The sequence below is a fragment of the Aulonocara sp. 'chitande type north' Nkhata Bay genome, linkage group LG4, assembly GCF_057382095.1.
Source record: "Aulonocara sp. 'chitande type north' Nkhata Bay isolate Kocher_YH1m ecotype deep benthic linkage group LG4, A_spYH_male_GT1.1, whole genome shotgun sequence".
NCBI lineage: Eukaryota > Metazoa > Chordata > Actinopteri > Cichliformes > Cichlidae > Aulonocara > Aulonocara sp. 'chitande type north' Nkhata Bay.
This window is the reverse complement of record NC_141347.1, coordinates 9,013,893-9,037,839: the sequence shown is the minus strand read 5'-3', so window position 1 is coordinate 9,037,839 and position 23,947 is coordinate 9,013,893. Positions and strand designations below refer to the sequence as shown.

General features: G+C 42.3%; 2 protein-coding genes across 2 annotated transcripts; both read right to left on the bottom strand.

Moving 5' to 3' along the window:
- Positions 1-244: 244 nt before the first annotated feature.
- LOC147331927 (ferritin, middle subunit-like) lies at positions 245-732 on the bottom strand. Its single transcript, XM_086288258.1, has 2 exons — positions 610-732; positions 245-499 (listed from the first exon to the last, which is right to left on the bottom strand). Exons 1-2 carry the CDS (start codon positions 694-696, stop codon positions 338-340), a joined length of 249 nt encoding a protein of 82 aa, XP_086144384.1. The 5' UTR covers positions 697-732; the 3' UTR covers positions 245-337.
- A 12,592-nt stretch (positions 733-13,324) lies between these two features.
- Positions 13,325-15,994, bottom strand: LOC147331926 (uncharacterized). The gene has a single exon (XM_086288257.1). The coding sequence runs from the start codon at positions 15,033-15,035 to the stop codon at positions 13,641-13,643; it is 1,395 nt and encodes a 464-aa protein (XP_086144383.1). The 5' UTR covers positions 15,036-15,994; the 3' UTR covers positions 13,325-13,640.
- Positions 15,995-23,947: the final 7,953 nt, after the last annotated feature.

Genomic DNA, 23,947 nt, shown 5'->3' with positions numbered 1-23,947 from the left:
TGAAGCAGTGATTTATTTAGTCTTTAGACCGACTGCTTGAACTAATCAGTAAAATGAGTTACAGATGCAGACAGACCAAAGATCTAGCTTAAATTGTTTATTCAGATTAGCAGATCAGAAACATTTCCAAAAGTCAGACAGCTTACAAGCAGAGCCATGACCTTATAACATCCATCCCTCCATGTGACATTTCACACAAAAACACCACAACATACAAGAACTGACGCCACCTTTAAGTCAGGAAAGAAATTGTTCTCAGTGAAACAGGTGGAGCAGAAGTGAGTTTACTTCAAAGCCTGTGTTGTTATAATTTTGACTCCAGGCTCACTTCTAGGTCTCAGTATTTAGCTCTTGTCACCCAGACTTGCTTGTCAAACAGGTACTCTGCCATCTTGTTTGTGTGGGCATCCATGCGGGTGAGGTTAGTGATGTGGTCACCCAGCTTCTTGATGGACTTCACCTGCTCATCCAGGTAGTGGCTCTCCAGGAAGTCACACAGCTGGGAAAACGCACACAAATTATAGTTAACATTTGATGATTTGTCAAACATATACTGCATGAACTAGTTCAGTCTTTAACCCCAAACTCTTCCCTCCTACTCCCGCTTACATGAGGGTCATAATGCTGAGAAGCCAGCTTGTGCAGGTCCAGCAGAGCCTGGTTGACTTTCTTCTCCAGCTGCAGAGCACACTGCATGGCCTCCAGCCCACTGCCCCACTCGTCACGCTCTGGTTTCTGCCCAACAAACAATTCCGTTATAGACTGAACACTCTTAAGCTTTGTGTACACACTGATACAAGCTACCGTGTGTATCAGTCTGACTCTGTATAAGCCCTAATCAGTGTACTGACACTACAGGAGGAAATATAAGGCGAGGAATTACAAGCCCCTCATCAGTGGCACGCCAGTGGAGAGAGTGGACAGTTTCCGATACCTGGATGTCCACATCACTCAGAACCTGTCATGGTCCTGTCACATCAACACCCTGGTTAAGAAAGCCCGTCAGCTTCTCTTCTTCCTCAGAAGACTTAGAGACTTCCATCTGCCACTGAACGTGCTCAAGAACTTCTACTCCTGCACCATCGAGAGCGTCCTGACGGGAAACATCTGCACCTGGTTTGGGAACAGCACCAAGCAGGACAGACGAGATCTGCAAAGAGTGGTGCGCTTGGCCGAACGCATCATTCAATCAGAGCTCCCTGACCTGCTGTCCATCTACACCAAGCGGTGCAAGACCAAAGCTAGGAAGATTATGATGGACCTCTCCCATCCCAACAATGGACTCTTCTCACTGTTGAGGTCTGGGAAGCGCTTCCGCTCCCTTAAGGCCAAAACAGAGAGAATGAGGAGGAGCTTCTTCCCCCAGGCTATTCGGGCCCTGAACCAGGTGTAGGACTGGACTCTCCCACACACGTCACTATAAGACTGGACTCTCACACACATCACATCACCACACGCACTCTGGTTTTTCTTCATGCACACTTCCTATAATTTATAATCTTTCTGCTATTTGCACATTTCTAAGTTAAATCTGTAAATCTTGTAATAACCTGTAAATTGTAAATACTGTAAAACCACTGTCATTTAATGGTCGGGCATTGCACAGCTACAAGCATTTCACCTCATGTCATACTGTGTGTGTGTGTGTGTGTGTGTGTGTGTGTGTGTGTGTGTGTGTGTGTGTGTGTGTGTGTGTGTGACAAATAAAATTTGAATTTGATAACAATAGAGCTATTTTCCTGAAATCATAAAAGGTAGTAAAAGTCAGCAAAACAGCAATTGTTCAAGCTGCTTCCTGTTTGAGGGAACTGGCCATTCAACCACTTTGACTGAGTGTGCTTTTAAATGACCTTTTTCAACTATAAAGCCCAGGAATGACACTGAATCAACATGAAATTCACATTTCTCACCTTTTAAATTGAGATGTTTTTTTCTACGAGACATTTGAGAAGGACTTGACAGGTATAAGACAACTGGGAGAAGTTAAGAATATTGTTGAAATAAAGAAAATGTGGATGATGAAGTCACAAAGGATGTCATTGACCAGGGCCTGAAAGACTTCTGGTGCGTTTGCTGAAAATGCTATTTTCAAATAACCGAAACAACCCATTTGGGTTTAAAAATTATACTGATTACTGGAAGGTGAAGGAGGACCAGTAAGCGAGGTGTGAGATAAAGAGCTAAACCTCCTCTCACTTTGGTTAGTAAGTAAGTAAAATTTTATTTATATAGCACATTTCTAGATAGAAATCACAAAGTGCTTTACAAGATATAACAGATTATAAAAACAAAACAAACAAAGTTAGCAAAAAGCAATTTTAAAAAGATGTGTTTTTAGCTATTTTTTAAAAGTAATCAATGAATCAGCGGATCGTAAGTCCTGAGGAAGAGAATTCCACAGTCTGGCGGCCACAGTAGCAAAAGCTCTATCGCCCCTAGTTTTCAGTCTCGTATACTGAATGACAAGTAGGCCCTGACTACTCGACCTCAGAGACCTACTAGGGGCATAGGGCTGTAAAAGTTCAAGTTAAGGGTAAACAGCCTATTGCCCGCAGCATCAGCTAAATCCTTTGTCATAAACACTTTGCAATGAAATTTGGGTTTGGTTTCAGCATGGCTTCGCTAACAGTGCTGCATAAATGTTGCGTTATCTTACCAGGCATGGTCTCTTTATAAATGCCCAACAGAGCCAACAAAAAGACTTTAATTATATGCTCTGTGGTCAGTTGTCAGTTTGTGGTGTTTGTTAAGCTTTTTGTATGTCAGTATGTCCAGATAAACTTTGTTTCTCATGGTTTACTTCATACAAACAGTCTCCTCTCAGATCTCAGAGGACTGATGTCTTATTATGGGTCCCTGCATTAGTGTGATGGAGTGTCTTCTGTGGCATGTTGAAATCAACTGATTTTCTTTTTCGTCAAAGAGAAAAACTTCTGACTGACTGGTGGCTGACCGTCTCTGTTCCTCACAGATTTGCCATTTGTGGATGTGGTCCACTGATCCACATCCACACATACAGAAGAGGAGGACATTCAATTAAAAACATTAAATACAGATCAAAAGCATAAATGTACTTTACATGAAACAAATGCTGGGTGAGCAGAAGTGGAATTTGTTGTAAGCTGAAGTCAGCGAGCAGCAACATCCTGAGAAAATCATGACTTAGCACTAATGTCCTTAGCTATAGTCAACACAGTCACACACTATGAGGCAGTCCTGTTTGAAATTTCCACCAAATCTACTTTTGTGCTTGTAGTGAAATGGTAAATGGCCTGTATTTGTATAGTGCTTTTCTAGTCCCTAAGGACCCCAAAGCGCTTTACATATCCAGTCATCCACCCATTCACACACTGGTGATGGCAGCTACATTGTAGCCACAGCCACCCTGGGGCGAACTGACAGAGGCGAGGCTGCCGGACACTGGCGCCACCGGGCCCTCTGCCACCAGTAGGCAACGGGTGAAGTGTCTTGCCCAAGGACACAACGACCGAGACTGTCCAAGCCGGGGCTCGAACCGGCAACCTTTCGATTACAAGGCGAACTCCTAACTCTTGAGCTACGATCGCCCCGATCGTAGTGCTGTGTTTCCTCAGTGGATGCAGATGGTCAAAGTCTGTGTTTTCAAATATGTAGAGTGTCATTTCTCTACATAACACAGAAATAAGAATTTACAAATCAAACAATTATTCAGAAACAAAATGTGCAAAACCCAAAATAAACAAATCTTCAGTTTAGAGCAAAGGAATCATCTATTAATGTTGTGGAGTTATTAAACACACACAAACTGCTCTAAGATGAATAAGTCGGCAAACAGCAATAACGGCAAAACATGTAATGGACGTGCTGGTCCACTAGACAACATCATGTTAATGTAATGCTTTGGGTCTGTTATGCAAAGTAAAGAGACTGAAATAAGGTGTCCATGAGTATCAGTTTTCAACATTCGGTATTAAGAGACAAAGACTGTACGGGTTGGGCCAGTCGTCAAGTCCTGGAGCAAAGTGAGCCTGCAAATCAATAAGATGCAAATCAGTTTATACCTTTCATATAATGTTTTCATTTGTTTATTCTGAGTTTTATTGTTCAGTTAGTTTCCACAGTTCATATATCATGTGTAATTTTTCATTAGTTTCAGTGTTTGTTTGTATTTTATTCTAGCGCAAACAAGATGTAAACACAGAGTGGACCCGAAGCATCAGAATCGCTAAGCTCCGACAGCGTGTCCGTGTTCAGGCCGTGGGGTGAGAAAGCCGAGAAAGACTAAGCTGATTCTGATGCGTCGGGTCCGCTCTGTGTTTACGTCTTTGTGTGGAATCCGTTAATGAATTGATATCGCTTTATTCAAGCTACTCACCTCTCTCTCTTCCACCTGCACTTTCAACTGGACCACGGCCAATCAGAGAGGTCCCGCCCCTGACTATCTCTGATTGGTTTAGTCCACGATAGGGGCATAATGTGTGTCTGTTGTTGACCACACGGAGAGTTGCAGAGATTGGTTTTTTTTTTTTTGTTACCCGAAAAAATATTTTTTTTTTTTAGGCGCACCACTGAAAAATTTGGTCACACTCTAGAGCCCTGGCGTAAAGCACAAGGCTCGCGTGCGGAGTGAAGCGGAAAAAAAGTGCAAGAGAGAGAGGTAGGTTCGCGTCGTTCACGTCAAAGACCTGGCTCTAAGAGCCATTTCGTTCGCGACCGACCTATCACTACTGGCTGTGACGCAATCGGCCTTCAAATGCGGCCTCCGGAGGATGCAGCCGACGTTTTGGGACACAGCTTATGTGATAGACTGGCACCCTAACCAGGGTGTACCCTATAACTTCTGCTTATGCCCCAGCCCTCCTGCAACCTGTAAATCCATTGAATTTTGTATGTTAACCAAAATCTAGACTTTGCTGAATATTATGTAATATGAAGACAACATGCAGTGTTTAAGTGACCAAGTAGAATTGGGTAAAAGTTACTGAATTAGTGTTGGAATAAAATGACAAAATTGTGAATGATTGAAATATTCCAAGAGCTTAACTTGCTTCATCTAAACATGTTTCAATCACGTTTTATAAACCCAAAATGCACAGGTTTATGAATATGAATAAGTTGTTTCGATATAACACAGTTGTTTACGTTTCACCCAAAGCAAAAAAATTGTGTGCAACCAATGTACAGTACTGAATTAAGTAAATCCAACACGTTCTCTTTTTCAGTGCACCCTGTACACCTGATGGCCAGTCCAGCTGTGGTCAAATTGTATTAAAAAAATAACTTCTCCTTATACTGTAGGGTCTTTCCCTTTGTCAGTACATGGAAGAAAAAGAAATTAATGAGAAGCAAAACATTTTTCTTAATAAAAAAAAAAAAAAGATTGTATATTTGCATGAAGACCGTTACAGCCAATGGGGGTTTGTTGATAAAATTATTCTCTGTGATTGGTGGCTCCATGGCCACCAGCACAGTGAGAAGAGGTTTAAAAAGGTCCCAGCACAGCATTCACTGCAAGCTGAATGACAGCAATGGCTCATCTGTTCCTCCTTCTCCTTCTGTGGGTTGGTGAGTCAACTATTGCACTTATTCCATATGTGTGTGTTTGCGTGTGTTCTTTTTAAACTATTCTTCAGGTAATCACATATCTGTGTAACCAAGCCAAGTTAAACAATCCTTTATTAAGTTTTGCTGTCATGGTTCCAGGCTTCTGAGCCTTTGTTTATTATTAGAATTTTTAGTTTGGGGGATTATTTACAGCTGTTCTGGTAAATTATTTTCATGCCATTAGTTTTTGAGCTTCTTGTTCATTTCCCTTAGTGATGTGTCGGTCATGAACGAAATGGCTCTTAGAGCCGGTGTCAGGTTTATATTAATGATTGTCATTTATGCTTAGAAATATTTACTCATATGCTTAGTTTTATAATCGCATAATGATAGAGGTTTGATCCTTAGCAGTCTGTAAAGACTGTGTGCCTTCCAGAGTGTACTGGCATGCACACACAGATCCTGGGGTCATGAGAGAGGTCGTACCTTATTTTATTGTTTTATGGTTTGATAAACACATCTGTCTGTTTTAGTATAAGTGCCTTTTGTTTAGATCAACTGCTGGACTTCCAGGCCAGCAGGTTTAGGGAAGTCGTTTATGGGGTCACATCTTGAAACACACACACACACACACACACACACACACACACACACACACACACACACACACACACACACACACACACACACACACAGACGGTACTCTTTGGTTACATGTATATCTATGTAAGACGTCATATGTTAATGAACCTATGCATATTCATGTAAACTCAATAAAGACCAGTATTATGAGGGAGCAGACGAGAGCAACTCGGGTCAAGCGAAGGAACGGCGCTGTCACTGTTTTCTCCCTCGTGCACGAGTAACACAAAGAGCTCTGGTGACTTGTCTTGCTTTTGCTGTTGTAATAGAATGGTCTGAGGGGCTGTGCTAGACAGACCCATCAGCTGGCTCTTTGAAGTGCACAACGCGAGCCGACTCCTTATTGGGAGCCGTGCTTTTTATTTTATTTTTTATTTTTTTTATTTTACTCACTCACACACACACACACTTTTTTTTCCCCGCTTCACTCTGCATTGCAGTGTTTTGTGTTGTTTCACTTTAAATTTGTTTAAAAGGAGAAAGCTGAAAATTTAAATAGTTAAAAGTTGAAATGTAAATAGTTGGTTTTTGTATTTTAGTTTATTTATTACATTTTATGTGAAGTGAATAAATAACTGCGAAGCACATACAAATTCCAAAGTTCTCTCTCTCTCTCTCTCTCTCTCTCTCTCTCTCTCTCGCTCTAATAATCTGACAATACTATAATATTGGCCATATTATATTTAAAGTCAACTCACTGTGGCAATGTAGTCTCATGAACAACATTAACTAATTGTTATTTACTAACTAATCTTATATGACTGTTCAGCACAGAAATGAAGCCCAACAGTCATGTTTTACAGTCCCGTGGTCTCAGCCTCAGATACTCAACTAAAGTGATGTCATGACAAAAATGAATGACCAACAAAACATTTTTCTCCTTCATTTCTGTCAAACAAAGCTGTATGTAATGTGTCTAGCGGTTAGTATCATGGTTGCTAGGCAACCTGAACAGCGCGACGAAGCGTATACCGTCCCATATCACAAGCCTCTCACTTCCGCACTTCTCGTACTTATAGTACGCACCGTACGTAGTACGTGTAGTGCGCGTACTTCAAGCGTGCAGTCTCTTAATTGGGACACAGCCTATGTATGTAAAAACACAGAATCTGACCATCTAAAGCCACTGAGGAAACACATAAGTATAGTTGGTAGCAGGGGCGATTTTAGCCCATTTTTGGGGGTGCCAAAATGAATCAAAGCACCCCCAAAGATTTCTTACTTTTTTTGATAATATTTGCTGTTTGTGTGACACACTACTAAAAATATAAAAAGCATACAGTACTTGGTTGAGACGTAACATTTTAACAACAAAAGTATAGATACCACCCCCCCCCCCTCTCTCCCAAAATGGTTTGTTCCAGCTCGCCTCTCCCCTGCTCTGGCTCTAGTGCCGTTGCTGCCAGAGCAATGGTGGCTGAGACACAGCGGAGCGGAGGTGTGAGTGCCTGGCTTAAAACAGGACATGTTAACTGCATTTAACCTTCAGTTACTCTTTATATAGTTAGGTAGGAGTCAGACCATGTTTCTTTTTAGCTGAAAAACATTACACCCAGGTAACCTGCAGTGTTGAAAACGTGTTTTGCGACAATGTTAGCTACCCTACAATCCGTCCCACTCTGTAGTAAAATCAGCGACATTTGACTGTCCTATTGCTCCCACTGAAATGTATACAGCCTATTTAAAATCTAAAACTTAACATTGGCCATAGCCTACTGTTGTTGCCACTGTCCTGTTTGAAATGGAATGAGTGAAGCTGGTTATTTTGTAGTGATGTGCGGATCGATCATTTGTGTTCTAGAATCGATTCTCACATTAAAATATCAATATTTTAGTAATTTAGAGTAAATTTGTAGTTTATCATTAACAGGAACACAGTGGAAAGAAACTATAACATTCGGATTGTCTATATTCAAAGGAACTACTTCCTCTTCCGCCTTTCATAGTCATGTGCTAAATACGGCTGTAAAAATGTCTCGCAGCCCCTTGGCGTGCGCAGTGTTGCCAACTTAGCGACTTTGTCGCTATATTTAGCGAGTTTTCAGACCCCTTAGCGACTTTTTTTTCTAAAAAGTGACTAGCGACAAATCTGGCGACTTTTTCTGGTGTTATTGGAGACTTATTTATGACGACTTTTTGACGTGAAAGGGCGTGTTGCTCTTACTCTCAACAAGCAGCGGTGCGGCTGTGGGCACCTCACCCGTGCTAAAGCGCTCACGGGCGGAGGATAGTCCTCCCCCAGCTGCAGGAGATGTTCACACCTATGCGTCCAAACTGCAAATGAACCGCGCATGAGCAAAGCTGCTGCTCCCGCACTAACTGTAAGCAGTCAGTTCTTCTTTTACTGTTATGCTGTTTGCTGTTTTGTGTTTTACTTTTACTGTTTACTGTTTTACTCGTTTTCACTTCTCCATTACTTACAGGCCCGGTTCTAGGAACACTAACGGTGTGTTCACACCGAACGCGATGGACGCGAATAGAGCGTCAGGTTTACATGTAAAGTCAATGGAAAGGCGCGATGACGCGCGATTGCGGGTCCCGCGAAAATTCGGAAGCAGATTTGCGTCGCCAAAACGCCAAAACGCGTGAAACGCGCGGCAGTGTAGCGCGTCTGGCGCGTTTGACTTGCGAATAAAACCACGCGCGTGAGTTTTTGTGTTGCATTTTGTGCATACGCGCGTTTCGCGTCTACCGCTCGAGTTGGAAAAATCTGAACTCCAGCGTCAAATCGCGCCGTGACAACCAATCAGGAGCCTGGTGACGTGGCTGTTACCTAGGTCAAAGGGGCAGATCCAGCCAAAGCCTTTCATACTTCAATGGAGGGGAAGGCTAATCAATGCGGTAGCAAACAACCCGGAGCCGTACAACACCAGCTGCTTTCAGTACCGAGACAGGAATAAAAAGGACCGAGCTTGGAGGAAGATATGTGAAGAGATCGGGCAACCTGGTAAGTTCATTCATTTCTCTTTTGAAAGTTTTCACTGACCCGGGGAAGCCGCACAAAAGCTAGCAAGCCACCGCTATTTTCCCACTGACGTACAAATACCGTTCTGCTTTTATGCATGTTGTCATTTAGGAATATATTTTATTGTTTATTAATAAACAGCACACAGTGGTCCCGCTGTTCATCCGTCACTACTTTGCTTTTTCGCTGATTTTTTATTGCACAGTACAGCATTGCATTCTGCAGCCTGATTGACAAATCTGCTCCGTGCCGTGTCTCCTGCGCTTGCCAAATTTATCACGTTTGGTTTTGATAACCATCGCGTCCAATAGAAAAAACAGCACAAAAACACCCATAACTACGACCCTCATTCGGAAATAGACACCTGCACCGTGAGGGAAAAAGGCGCACGAAAGTGGCGGGCAGATGAAGACAAACCGCGGCATAATAATACTTTTACGTTTTGCAATCTACAAAGGTTTGCACTTTGAGAATCAATTGTGAGAACTGTGACCAGGGGCTAGTTATTCTGAGAACCCCTGCAATAAATGAGGGACCACTGTCTACTCTACGATTATTATATCCAACCTGTTAACATTTAATACTGTATTGATAGAACCAACTGATTCTGCAGCAGAGCATCCCCTGTTGCTTCTCCTGGCTCCCCAGTCCCTGAGCTCCTGCTGCTGCACCCACAGATATGTACAGCAAGCACTGATACCTTTTTAGTCGGTGGGATTCCCTTGTGATCACCTTTACTAAATATCTACAACCAATCTGATTATATCCTGTTATTGTTTGTTTTGTTTTTTTCAATGTTGAAACTAAAATCTAGTAGCAGCCTTCTCATTTCTTTGTGTTTTGTGCTGTTTTACAGGCCCACAGAGGAGGACGGCTCCGAGGCAGATGAGGGACGGGTCCCAGAACGGTCCATCGGCGGTGGAGCTGGCCATCGTGGAGTCCCTGAAGAGGCCACACCAGTCTCCAATGGAGCATTTCCTCCTCAGCCTTGTTCCTGCTCTGGACAGCAGCTGGTCCTTTTTATTCCTGTCTCTCTGTAAATTCTTATATTTTATATATTTATGTTTAATGTTTTTCTGTTTGAGACTTTTAATATTATTTCAAATAAATGTTTATAATGACTAATGTCTCAGTTCTACTACACAGCAAATGTTGGCACACGACTTGACACATGTAGAATTTATTTCATATTATACTAATGACAAAATATACTGATACAGTGGGATGCAAAAGTTTGGGCAACCTTGTTAATAGACATTATTTTCCTGTATAAATTGTTGGTTGTTACAATAAAAAATGTCAGTTAAATATCATACAGGAGACACACACAGTGATATTTGAGAAGTGAAAAGAAGTTTACTGGATTTACAGAAAGTGTGCAATAATTGTTTAAACAAAATCAAGCAGGTGCATCAATTTGGGCACCACAAAAAAGAAATGAAATAAATATTTAGTGTATATCAATGTGTGTGTCTCCTATATGATATATGGGGTGCCTTTGTCTGGACGTGCTTCCCATCCAGAGCTGCACAGCACAGAGGAAAGTTCCAGCGCTCCTGGAATCCCTCTGTGATGGAGCGCCAGTCTCCAGGTGAAGGCACAGCCATGAAGTCGTCCACTAGACAGTCCCAGATGGACGTCGCTGCCTGGGGGGTGATCTGGCTCACCGTGGACACACCGACTATGAAACTGAACACGATGGTCCTGAAGGAGTCCCCGGTGACAAGGAACCTGGACAAAATTGTTCAAAATCAGTATTATGTGTACTGCAGTTACAAAATACATTATTCAAATTCCAAAATACTTTTGTGATGTCAGATTTAAATCACAAAACATGAATCTTACATAAAACCTTTTGTAATTATAAGGATAATTAGAAAATGTATATTAGATAATATCTAAAACAGTTGTGTTTTGTTTTAACTTTAACATATCATAATTTGATTGGTAGCAACTTTCACAACTACAGTGAGCCAATCACTCATAATTCCTAAACATGTCAATCAGGTAGGAATGAAGTGAGACATTAATAGAAATGTTGACATGTATGTTGACGTGTAGCCCTTTCCTTGCTTAAATCATTAATATTTTTGAAAAATTAATCTGTGATAAGACAGCTTATCAAGATAGAACCATGTAACTAGAGATGAACCAAACTGTTCACAGTTTTATCTAACTCTGTTTTAATAAAGGCTGTGACCCCTGCTATAGAGTCTGACAGCTGCAGGGATTATATACAAATATTCAACTATCCCAGAATTAAACCAGGTCTAAATAAAAAGGAGTGAGTATCACTACAAAGGTTAACTCAGTGGTCCTAATGCTACAGTTTGATATCAGCAAACACCGAGCGCATACATTGATGTGACACCACAGCCATGCTATCATGCAAACACTGATAACAGCATAAATCGAATTAAATCGGGACTTGATGAGACCTTCTGAGTATCACTAGAAATATTATAAAGAGTCGTCTCTGTACCACAGTTTGCTTTCAGTAAACACCGACAGCATTCACTGTTAGCATAGCACATCCATGTTAGCAGTGTATAACTGGATGGATTAGCATATTAGCACAGATATCAATAAAGGACTACCGTATTAAATAGTTTTACTAACCTCAGGCAGACGGACAGGCGCTCTGCAGGTGGGATTGAGCGCCTGTAGTTGGTGTCTAGGGTCCAGTTTTTACCCAGGTGCTTAAAGCCCTTCTTTACCCTCATGTAACACCAACAGTAATTTCCAACCACTATTTCCTGTTCCTGTCAGTCAAACAAACAGACGACAAACATCTTCTATAAACAGGAATAATGTCATTTTATCGGATTAGAAAACATCTAATCTAGCGTTGATATTACACTGCTGTTTAGTGTCTGGCTGATCTCAGTGTCACCAAAATATCTGCCCTACATGTCAAACAATGAGAGAACTTGAAACAGTAACATCACCTAGCAGCTTATTTTAATTAGTGCTAACGTTTTGTTTGCTGGCTAACATTGCTATTATTATAGTCACAGTTAATTGACTTTGAATAGCTTTATTTCAAAAGTAATTTTACAATTTCACAGCCATTTAGCTGTGTTAACTGTACATGCTGTAGGTCATAAGGCGTGCATGGATCATTTTTATAATCAGCCTCTTATCTTTTGTCCACCACAGGCTTTGCCATGATAAATTGGTCAGTTGACAACCAGGAGCCGTACACCTTAACCTCAGAGGCCAGGACATCCAGGGGCAGTGTGAACACGCACTTGCTTAAATGGGACGCAAGACGGACTATAGAGGGCCACCCCCTTGCCAGACAACCAAGTGCTGTCCCTGTCCACGGCCAGTGTGAGAAGGACTCTCACTAAAGTCAACCCACACAAAGCTGCTGGACCAGACAATATACCTGGACGCGTGCTCGGAGCCCGTGCTGACCAGCTGACTGATGTCCTAGCGGGCATCTTTAACATCTCCCTGAGTCAAGCTGTTGTGCCACAGTGCTTTAAAACCACCACCATCATACCTGTCCCCAGACCTTCCCAAAGCCTAATTCCACAATGATTGCCTGAGCCTATTCTTGTTAAATGATGAAAAACTCAAAGGCACGTTTGGGCAGTGGATCTGTGTGAAATCAGCAGCTTGCAAAACGAAATCAAAATGTGTGCTATTGATTCTAAAAATAGAAATCACAATAAAGTTCAACATTTACTAAAACCGCCATTCAGTCATCTGAGAGTCTTTACTCATGAAATTATAACGGTTAGATGAATGTATATGCAGTGATTTACTGATCAATGATAAAAGGGGAGATTTATGCAATAACGAAGACTGTCATGAAAAGTATTTGGCATCTGATCTCCTGTAACCTGCGGAGCTAAGCTGTTTTACCAGCTCTGCTCTCTGATTTTTCTTTTTTCTTTTATGAAAAAACACAAGTTGTCAAAGTTATTTGTTTGCAAATGTATTTCAGAAATATCGACATACTTTTTTTAATCAGCAGAAACTTTATGTCAGTAGTGCAAAAACCTGCACTGATCTGACCTCATTTCTTCCTCATCCTGATTCCTGACCTGGGAAGGGAGAGAAATATTTGTTTTTGTTTGTCTTCTTGTTTTATTTAATTCCTTGTGGGATTTGGATCCAACACGTAAAGTATGCATATTATGCACACACACAAACACACGTGCAGCTATTACCCATTTCTTGTATTCTTGAATAAAGACATTGATTTGACACATTTAATTAGCGGCCAATTGTTTTTATTGTTCAATTATTAAGAAAAAAGAAAAGGTGGGGGTGGGTGGGATGGAAAGTAAAGGGAGAGAGGAGAGAAAACCCCAACAATCCCCTCTGAGCAAGCACTAGGCGACAGTGGATAGGAAAAACTCCCTTTAAAGGAAGAAACCTATGACAGAACCAGGCTCTAGAGGGGGCAGTCAACTGTCGGGACTGGTTGGGGGGTGATTGTGAAAAGAGGGGAGGGAGATGGGGGAGGTGTTAGTAGTTAAGGGGAGGGGGGGGGGAATTAAGCTGGAGCAGAGGTGGGGGAAGAAGAGGTGACATTGGCAGTAGTGGAAGAAGGAGTGTTCTTCCTCCAGAAGAAGCAGAAGCGTTTTTTCTTTTTCTTCAGCTGCTCTTCCACGAGCACCTTTTTCTCGAGGATGAGGATTTTCAGCTCCTCGATTGTTTCGGTGTTTTGCTTCTGCAGCTTGTTGCATTTTTTCTCCACTTCTTCTATTTCAGCTTGTTTTTCTTCCAACCTTTCTTTCAGCACTTTAGATGTTGCCTCCTGTTTCTCAAACTCCTGGAGAAGAAGTTTTTCTTCTCTCTGCTTACTGACCAGCTGTTCTCTCTCTTGAAGCAGGTCTTGATATTTGTGCAGTGTCTCTTCGAACTTTACCTGCAGCATCCTGTCGTTTCCCTCCATGAGCTGGAGTTGGCACTCCATGTCTCCCTGCTTTCTGTCCAGCTGCTCTTTCTCTTGAAGGATTTCTTTATTCTGTCGCAGAGCTTCATCAAGCTTTCCTTGCAAGCTTTCATTTTGTTGCTTGATGCTCTGAAGATTGGAATCCATTTCTTTTTGTTTGATTTCTTGTTCCCTTTTCTCTTGGAGAAGCTTCTCATTTGCTTGCTCTGTGCGATCAAGCCTTTTTTTGTCTACACTGTACATTAGCTCCATGTCTCGGAGCTTGGAGTGCAGCCCTCTCTTCTTCGTGCTGTCTTGCATCTTCTCTTGGAGGAGTTTTCTATTTTGTCGCAGAGCTTGATCAAGCTTTCCTTGCAAGCTTTCAATGTGTTGCTTGATGCTCTGAAGCTTGGAATGCATTTCTTTCTCTTTTAACTCCTTTTGCCTTTTCTCTTTGAGAAGCTTTTCATTTTCTTGCAGTGTGCGATCAAGCCTTTTTTTGTCTACACTGTACATTAGCTCCATTTCTTGGAGATTGCTGTGCAGCCCTCTCTTCTTCATGCCATCTTGTTTCTTCTCTTGGACAAGTTTTTTATTTTGTTGCAGGGCTTCATCAAGCTTTCCTTGGAGCTCCTGGTTCTTTTTGTCCATGTCATGGAGATCTTGTTGTTTCTCCTCAATTATAGCTTCCTTTTCTTGAAGCTGGTATGACAACTTTTTTAGTTCAGCGCTCTTTCGCTCATTTTCCTCCATCAAGAACTTAATCTTCTCTGTGTTTCTGAGCGCTTCATCCTCCATTTCTTCCAAACGCTTTTCCTCTAGTTCCACTTGGTCACACCAAGGAAGAGAGGAAAGGGAAGAGTCTAGTGGCTCATCCCAGGGAAGAGCGTATGGGTCAACTTCTTGTCCCTTTGGATTTGTTTGAGACATGTTGGGTCTGGATACAGTTACAACTGCAAAGGATCCAAATATTTCAAAAGGCTTTTCTGGCGAACGGTTCAATGCTGCACACATCAAGGCTGCGAGAAACGGACTAAAAGTCGTTGCTCTTCACCCCTATTTATAGGTTTTAAGGGTCAACGGATCAAAGGAAAGAATGGTGGTAAGATTCTACGTGTGTGACGTCATAATTCTGTAAGGCAATGAGGTTGTCACGTGATATTTTTGGAGGAGGGCATTTTTCAACTTGGACAAATTATCAATAAAGTTTCAATCTCTGTTATTTTCCCCAAAAAACGTGTTGTCGCAATAATGTTTTCTACTGTAATATGTGCCAACAGATGGCGCAGTTTAAAGTTGGCTGTTACTCTGCCCAGTCTGCTACCATAGAAGAAGAATGTAGACCAATAGTACTTTGACGATGTCCGCTGATCGTTTCCGTGTAAATCTTAGCATTGCTTTAGCCGTCAAGCTAAAGGTTTAGCTTCATACTGCCATATTTTCAGAGTAACAAAATATTTAAACGGTCTCAGATCATGGTGAGTATTTGAAAAAATGTTTATTTAATGTGAAGCCTGTGATGTGGAAAGGTTAGCAAGCGTAATTTTGCCTATTGTGTTATACACGGGTGCTTACATCCGAGTAGTGTTGATCTTTTCTAAGGTCCATGGGTTTATCCAACGAGCAGCTAAGTCACCGTTATATCTGTAATTTTGTGTGCAACGTCTTAATGCAAAAAAAAAAAAAAAAATCAAATCCCAAATCAACGCAACGAAGCAAAGACTAAACAAAAAAAAAACCCCACAATGCGTTTTTAAGCTCTCTCTGCGTTCACTGTCTCTGCAAGTGTCAAACTTCCTCGCTTTAGCTGATGCTAACCAACATTAGCGCTTACGGTTCGTATATAAACACAACTGTCAGCCCTTCACTTTTGGTGCCGACAACATTTTGAGCATTTTCTACAGTTTGTGAAATGGTCGCCATTGGCATTACATGCCAGTAGTGTTCGCTAATTGACTTTACCGGGGATTATATTTATTACAACGTTACTGCGCGGAAGTGATCATAGTGTATGCTTATGAACGTGAGTGGTAGGTGTTATTAGTGCGACTTTACCCTTAATTAGTTTTCCCACCGGAAGTAGAGTTGTTTATGCGACGTGATGGCTAGAGCAGTCCCAAACAATCGATCGCGTTTATTAACAGACCAATTCTCTCCAAACTTTTAGGGTAAGCTAGACTAGAGATATGGTTGCAATAATACGAACAAGGGCGCAACAGCATATTGACAATGGCGAGAACTTTAATATTTACATTGTGTTAGTGCACCCATCGCTCCGCATCCTTAACGCTACATTGATGTCGAGAGTCTCTGACACAGCTGTGCTCTGCAGCACAGACACCCTGCTTATCTGTGATTCGGCCAGACTGGTGTTGAACTCCAAAGACATGCGCGGGGTTAGGTTAGTTGCTGTTGGTGTGAGTGGTTGTCTGAGTCTCTCTAATAACCCTCCAACAGACTGGCGACCTGTCCAGGGTGTACTTTTGCCCTATGACAGCTGGAATACAACCTGAATAAAATAAGTAGGAGAAAATGAATGATGTTTATGAACTGTAGTTAATGTAGTCAGACAATAAGTTACCGAGCAACAGGCCACAAGTCTTGGTGCAGAATCATACTAAGATTTAAAAAATAAAATGTTGGCACTGGTGTTTGAAACAGTATACTGTCAGTAAGACTGGAGCAACTGCACACATCTGGAAACTAATAACTAGAGTAGTTAAGTAACATTTTGTTACTGCATCCATTTAGCCAGGTATAATTAGCATGTCTACATTCATGTCATTTCTAATGTGGTCCTATGTGGTATGTTGTAGGACAGTGAAGTGTCTGACACTGACCATGTACCAGTGCCTGAGAACACTGGTATGGAGGGGGAGAACGCACCTCTTTACTGTATTTGTCGGAAACCAGACATCAACTGCTTCATGATGTAAGTATATATCAGTTTTATATTTGCAGTACGTGCAGTAGGGGTGGGCGCTAGCTTCAGCAATGTTATCAGAGTTTGTTTTTTTTTAAATGAAGATCTTCTATTTCGAGAAAACTACCAATAAGGATATATGCACAGATCTAGAAAACAATACTGTAACATTTTATTGATGCTTGCAGTTTGGAGGCAAGCATCCAAACTGCAACTGTAACTAAATTCCAGGCATTTTCCATCCTTCTTTTCCTATCAGCTTTTTTCTAGTTGTCAGTGTGAACCAAGGTGTCAGCAGCAGCATTATAGTGCAAAAGTAGTGACCCAGCATAGATCAAATGTAAGCACAAAAGTAGCCAAGGTAGTGTTTTTCCTGGAAATTTTAAGTGAAAGGATAAAGTAACTGCTTACCACTTTAGTTTAACAATGATTAATGAAATGTAACCGTGTAACTCATCAGCAGTCTGCACAGTATGGTCACATATTAAAACTGAAGAATATGTTGTACTTGTTGTAGTGTTTCCTAGCTCCTGGAGCAAGTGGTGAAACTCACCAAACTGCTCATGCCTCTGGAGGACCTGATGGACCCAGGTACGGCGAGGACGTCTTTTACGCTGCTGCTCTGCTCTCCACAGTACATAGAGAAGGGAGACTCTCTCTTCAAGCGCTAGCTCGATAGCTGCCATCTTGCAAAGATACCGGTCTGGCACAACTCCCTCCCACATTCCTCCCACATTTCCGGTTGACGCGCGATGGATTTTTCTTGGACACGCGTTGAGACGCGAATGTACACGCATCAAATTAGGGGCGTTTGGGGCGTTTTATTCGCGTCCATCGCGTTCGGTGTGAACACACCAGCCAGACGAGTTGTCGCGCCAGTTCGCACCCGTGACCAATGAGGACGAGAAGGAAAAACCCATCCTGCCCCCCACCTGCATCGTGGGTGCACTGACATGGGAGATTGAAAAGGTGGTCAGGGACGCCCAGCGACAGGAGCCCGACCCTGGCACGGGCCCGAAAGGGAAACTTTATGTTCCGGCCACAGCGCATAGTCAGGTCATTCACTGGGCACATACTGCCAAGTTTTCGTGCCACCCAGGTAAAAATCGCACTGTCTCCTTTCTACGACGTTTGTTTTGGTGGCCCTCTCTTGTTCTCGATGTCCAGAACTATGTTGCGGCATGCCCGGTGTGCGCACGGAACAAAACCTCCAACTCACCTGCTTCTGGCCTCCTGCGACCGTTACCCACTCCAAAACGCCCGTGGTCGCACATCGCCCTGGACTTCGTCACCGGCTTGCCTCCCTCTTCAAGTAACACCTCCATTCTAACCATTATTGACCGTTTTTCCAAGGCCGCCCACTTCATTGCTCTGCCCAAGCTCCCTTCTGCCTTGGAGACGGCCCAGTTACTGACGCAGCATGTGTTTCGGCTCCACGGCATACCCCAGGACATCGTTTCCGACCGTCGCCCTCAGTTCACCTCACGGGTTTGGAAGGAGTTCTGTGCAGAATTGGGAGCTCAGGTCAGTTTGTCCTCCGGGTTCCACCCCCAAACTAATGGTCAGACCGAAAGGGCCAATCAAGAGCTGGAGGCCATGTTGCGTTGCGTCGCATCATCGAACCAAGCGACCTGGAGCGAGCAGTTGGCCTGGGTGGAGTATGCCCACAACGCAAGCACGTCATCAGCAACTGGACTCTCGCCCTTCGAGGCATTGCTGGGGTATTGAAAGAAATCTCCGTCCCGGGTTTCTCCGTGGATCGGGTTTCCTCCAAGGCGTGAGCACCGATAAGCAGAGTTTTGTCCTTTCCTTATAAGATTCCTAATTATTCAAAGTAACGCTCAGGTATGCCGTTCAGCTGGGTTAGTTACGACGTCGGGAGCAGTTAGGTGAACAAAATGATACAGAAACTGCTTCAGGTTGCTCTTCCAAAATCAACTCAAAGGTTTATTAAGTATACAACAGCTTATATAGAGGAAAAAGGTTCGTGTGTCAGCATGTTCTCAGTTCAAACCGGTACAGACCAAATAAGGAAACGTCTTCCTGCCTTCTGAGCAAAGAAGTATCCTTTGTGTAGTTTATCAGTTCAGCTACAATTTATGATCATCCCAGCAAAATACACTCCTAGACATAGAATACAGAGTTCTTTCATTAGTGAATTCTGAAACAAACCACCTGGCCTTTAACAAGCTCTTTTCTAAAGGATAAGGAAGGGAGGATGGGAGTAAGGAAGTGGTCTCGTCTCTGTGGTATTTTCGACCTTGGGGTACCAGCCTGTGAGTCTTACACATCAATTCTTGGGTCACAGAGAAAGAGAAAAACAACTAGTAAATGGGCCTTATTGAGTAACAGTTTTCCTGTATAATATCACTATAAAACAATATCCTGTAAATGCTACCATGGTATCAAAATATCACAACAGTTCCCCCCTTTTATCATGAAATGATAACATAGTATAAAGACAGAATGTAATAACATAATATAAAGACAAATCATAAATGTGAAACAAATCATAAATGTAACTGGTCCTTCGAGCAAGCTTAATATCAAAATTTTAAAAAAAAAAAGGAAAAAGAAAAAAGAAAAGGAAGAAAACTTCATTCTCTTCTTGGACAATCGAGTAATTCCCAATCTAATGCTCAATACATACATCAGGATCATCATTGATGACATCTGACACATAATCCGGGTCAATTTGTGCCAATTGCAAATACATTGAAGTAAATGGTAAATGGCCTGTATTTATATAGCGCTTTACTAGTCCCTAAGGACCCCAAAGCGCTTTACATATCCAGTCATCCACCCATTCACACACACATTCACACACTGGTGATGGCAAGCTACATTGTAGCCACAGCCACCCTGGGGCGCACTGACAGAGGCGAGGCTGCCGGACACTGGCGCCACCGGGCCCTCTGACCACCACCAGTAGGCAACGGGTGAAGTGTCTTGCCCAAGGACACAACGACCGAGACTGTCCAAGACTGTTGCTCGAACCGGCAACCTTCCGATTACAAGGCGAACTCCCAACTCTTGAGCCACGATCAGTAGTAGCTGTACTAGTAGCTATACGGGTTATCATTGAACGTACACAGGGTATCACACAACAGACAATAATCATCAAAAACAAAATAATACATGCTACAATGGTTACAAAAGCTACAATTAGTTCCTTCCATTTTCCAAACGTGTCCTGCAGCCACTTGTCTAGCCACTGACCGTGACCTGCATTGGCTCTTAGTTCTATCTGTAATGCTTCAAGTTTATTCATAGCTTGTGTGAATGAACCATTAGGGGCGGTATTATTGGGAATGAAAGTACAGCAAACATCTCCAAACATCGCGCAAACACCTCCTTTCTCAGCTAACAGCATGTCTAAGGCCATCCTATTTTGCATGGTCATTAAAGAGGTAGCAGACATCTGTTCTCCTAGGGCCTTAAGGGCCGTATTGGTCAAATTAGTATGTCTTTGCTGATGGTAATAAACATAATTGATCCAGGCTACATTTTTGTTTACCTGTATCCAAGGTAGTATTGAGGCAAACCCTGCTGATATTTCTCCTTGTGCCTTTAATTCCTTTGGTATCCCGCGTGGAACTCCTATAGCATCTATGTAAATGTTATGTGAGTAAGTGGAGCGTTTTGTACGTCTGCTGGATACAGGCAAATCCGAGGTTTGTTGTATTAGTAGTTCTTGAGCTAAAGTTACTAGACCACAGGTACCGGTCCAATTAACAGGTAAAGCCACTCTAAGGGTATTATTGCACATCCAATAAGCATGTGGGATTGGTCTGGTCAGGCGCGAAGCTGTATAGCCTTTTAATATGCCTCCCCAATATGAGTCGTTCAGTGCGTTGGGGGCATACAAGATTTTTACTGAATACTTACTAACATATGCCTGTATATAAGAAAACATATCTCTATCTTCTGTCCTGTCAATACTCGCTGATAACCATGTTTCGGTACAGCGTGCTCCTGGAAAGTCAGAAAAAAATGTATAGTTTTGTGCGTCATAAGTTATGTTTTTAAGCTTTGGTCGGTGTATGCATATCATCGAGATATGGGTGATGGCGCATCTGTTTTGGGGGCGAAAGAGGTTCAGTCCGGTCTTCGGGGCGCTTCATGCAAGGGTAGGAAGTGTTGTCAATCATTCTGACATCTGTACCAGAGACTTGTCCTGCGTATATGAGTAAACAATCTAAAGGACTTAGTTCTGCTCGCACTTCCATCATGATTGCTGTTAAGGGCCCCTTTTTATCATTATTGAATAGCATCTTTGTCAGGGGAAAACCTGAGATTGGGTATCCCACTATAACCTGTTCTGGATTACCCTTTGAACAGACATAACAATTACTGTTTCCTAAATCACGAGCAGCTGTTCTAGCATTTTCATACCAGGAGTTAACTCCTGCTCTAGAGGGCGCATAAAATGGTTTATTAGTGGCGTCTATGTTGCCATTTACTGATTTTAGGGAACGTGAAGAGCGTATTAAGTAGGTGTCTTGCAAAATAGAGCATGAGGTATCGTCAGCAAAATATGACCTGCAGAAATGTGAACATGGTTGCAGTTTACAATACAAAATAGCAAAGAAAAATCCTAAGGTTAATGCGATAGATATGATAAATAACCTAAATATATATGAAAAACAGTTCTCCAGTCGTCTTCTGGCCTGGTCCCAGGTTCGAGAGACATTGAATAAGCGCCGTGTGATGACAATGGGCATTTCATTTTCTCCATTATCAGGATGGAATGAGTCTAGCTTTATCAGGTTAGACATCATGTGGTACTTTTGGCTTTCTATTCCTGCTGGATGTTCGAGTACCTTGCTGTGGCTCTTTCAGACGTTGTGTGTTAATCAGTGATTGCGTGTGTGTAGGTGGATTGGATCCGGGCGCTGGCTCGCCCGAGATGTCATCTACCCGTGTGTATTTATTTGTTCTGGTTCTCGGCGCTGGCCCGCCTGAGTAGTCGTCTGCTTGATCCGACGCCTGAGGTGGTCTGATTGGGCTGGTCTTAACCCTGCTGGCGTGTATCCACTGAGGTTGTCCGTCCGTAAGGATGCTGGTTCTCGTCACTGCCAGTACAGTCTGGGGGCTGGAAAACGCGGCCTCCCCGAGTGTCCTTGGTTTTAGCGACTTCACCAACACCGCATCCCCTGGTCTCCACTTGTGGGTTGGATCTGTGGAGGGGAGAGGCTGAGAAAGACAAACTTTCTGATAGTTATTATTCAGTGTTTCTACCAGATTGTGGACATAGTCGGACAATGCAGTATCTATATCCCCTTCCAATAGCGGTGCCCCTCTGGAAGCTGACTATGGTGTTGGAAATGGTCTTCCCATGATTATTTCAAATGGAGATAATTTGGTTGCTGCGGATGGAGTCATTCTAATCTCGCAGAGGATTTGAGGAAGTAATTTGACCCAGGTCATTCCTGTTTCTATCATTGCTTTAGTCAGGCGATTTTTTTATGGTCCTATTCATTCTTTCTACAACTCCTGAACTCTGAGGGTGGTATGGCACATGATATTTCCAGTCTATTCCTAAGGTTTTGGCACACTTTTGAATTACTTCTGATGTAAATGAGGGTCCTCTATCACTGTTAATCTGGTGAGGTATTCCAAATCTGGGTATTATTTCATTGCACAACTTTTGACAGACTACTTGTGCAGTTTCTTTTGAGGTTGGATAAGCTTCTACCCATTTACTAAATTGATCCACTATTACCAGTAAGTACTTGATGCTTCCTTGTGCTGGCATATGTGTAAAATCAATTTGTAATGTATGAAATGGAAAATCTGGTTGTGGTAAATGCTGATGTTTTGCTTTTGGTTTTCCTACATTAGTTCGTGCACATGTTAGACAGGTTGCTAATATGCTTTTTACTGCATGCAATGTTTTCTCAATTACAAATCTTGATTTTATTGCCCCTATTACCCCTCTTCGTCCGACATGACTCACACCGTGAAAATGTCGGACAAGGACTGGCAGCAGGGAAGATGGGAGGGCAATCAAACCCTCAAGATTTTTATATAGGCCATCCCTGTCATCTAAGGTACAGTCATTAATCAAATCAAATCAAATCACTTTTTATTGTCACATCACATGTGCAGGCACACTGGCACAGCACATGCGAGTGAAATTCTTGTGTGCGAGCCCCACAAGCAACAGAGATGTGCAAACACAACAACACAAACGAGCAAAATACAAGAATGGCCAACCTGAAACTAATAAATATATGTACAATATATAATAGTGTATGCATTTCTGGATGTGTATACTAAATATTTTCCTACGTGTGTGTGTGTGTGTGTGTGTGTGCACACATTTTTACAAATTAAATAGTAAAAAAATAAAAATAAAATAATAATAATAATAATAATAATAATAATAATAATAATAATAAAATATATAAATATACAGAGTTGAATATGTGCAAAACAAGTGGCATTTATATACAGTGTGGAGTGCATAATGTTGAAGTTCCAGTAGTGAAGCTGAGGTGTCTATGACGTGTTCAGCAGTCTGATGGCCTGATGGAAGAAGCTGTCTCTCAGTCTGCTGGTACGGGACCGGATGCTGCAGAACCTCCTTCCTGATGGAAGCAGTCTGAACAGTTTATGGCTGGGGTGACATTATTCTCCCAATAGGTGTAATCACATGCAGAGGCTTGCTCTTGTATGAATTTTAAATCAACATTTGTGTCTAAATAGTCTGGGAGTGTAACAAGTGGCAGCTGTAGGGGCACAGATAATACTTCCTGTGGAGGTGGGAGCTGTGATGCAGCTGCAGCCTTGGCTGTCACGTCTGCTAAGGCATTACCTGTTGCTTCGTCTGTGTCAGCTGTACTGTGTCCTTTCGTTTTTACAACTGCAACGGCCGATGGCAGCTGTATAGCCTGCAAAAGTCTCTGCACAAGATCAGAATTAGCAATCGGTTTTCCATCAGCAGATCTAAATCCTCTTTGTCTCCACAATGTGCCAAAGTCATGTACGACACCAAACG

What these genes read in the sequence shown, in the direction of transcription:
- LOC147331927 (XM_086288258.1), bottom strand. Translation starts at nt 696, where the DNA reads ATGCAGTGTGCTCTGCAGCTGGAGAAGAAAGTCAACCAGGCTCTGCTG. An exon ending in CTCAGCATTATGACCCTCAT is followed by an intron (nt 500 to 609) that starts GTAAGCGGGAGT and finishes GCGTTTTCCCAG; the next exon opens with CTGTGTGACTTCCTGGAGAG.
- LOC147331926 (XM_086288257.1), bottom strand. Translation starts at nt 15,035, where the DNA reads ATGTGTGCAGCATTGAACCGTTCGCCAGAAAAGCCTTTTGAAATATTT.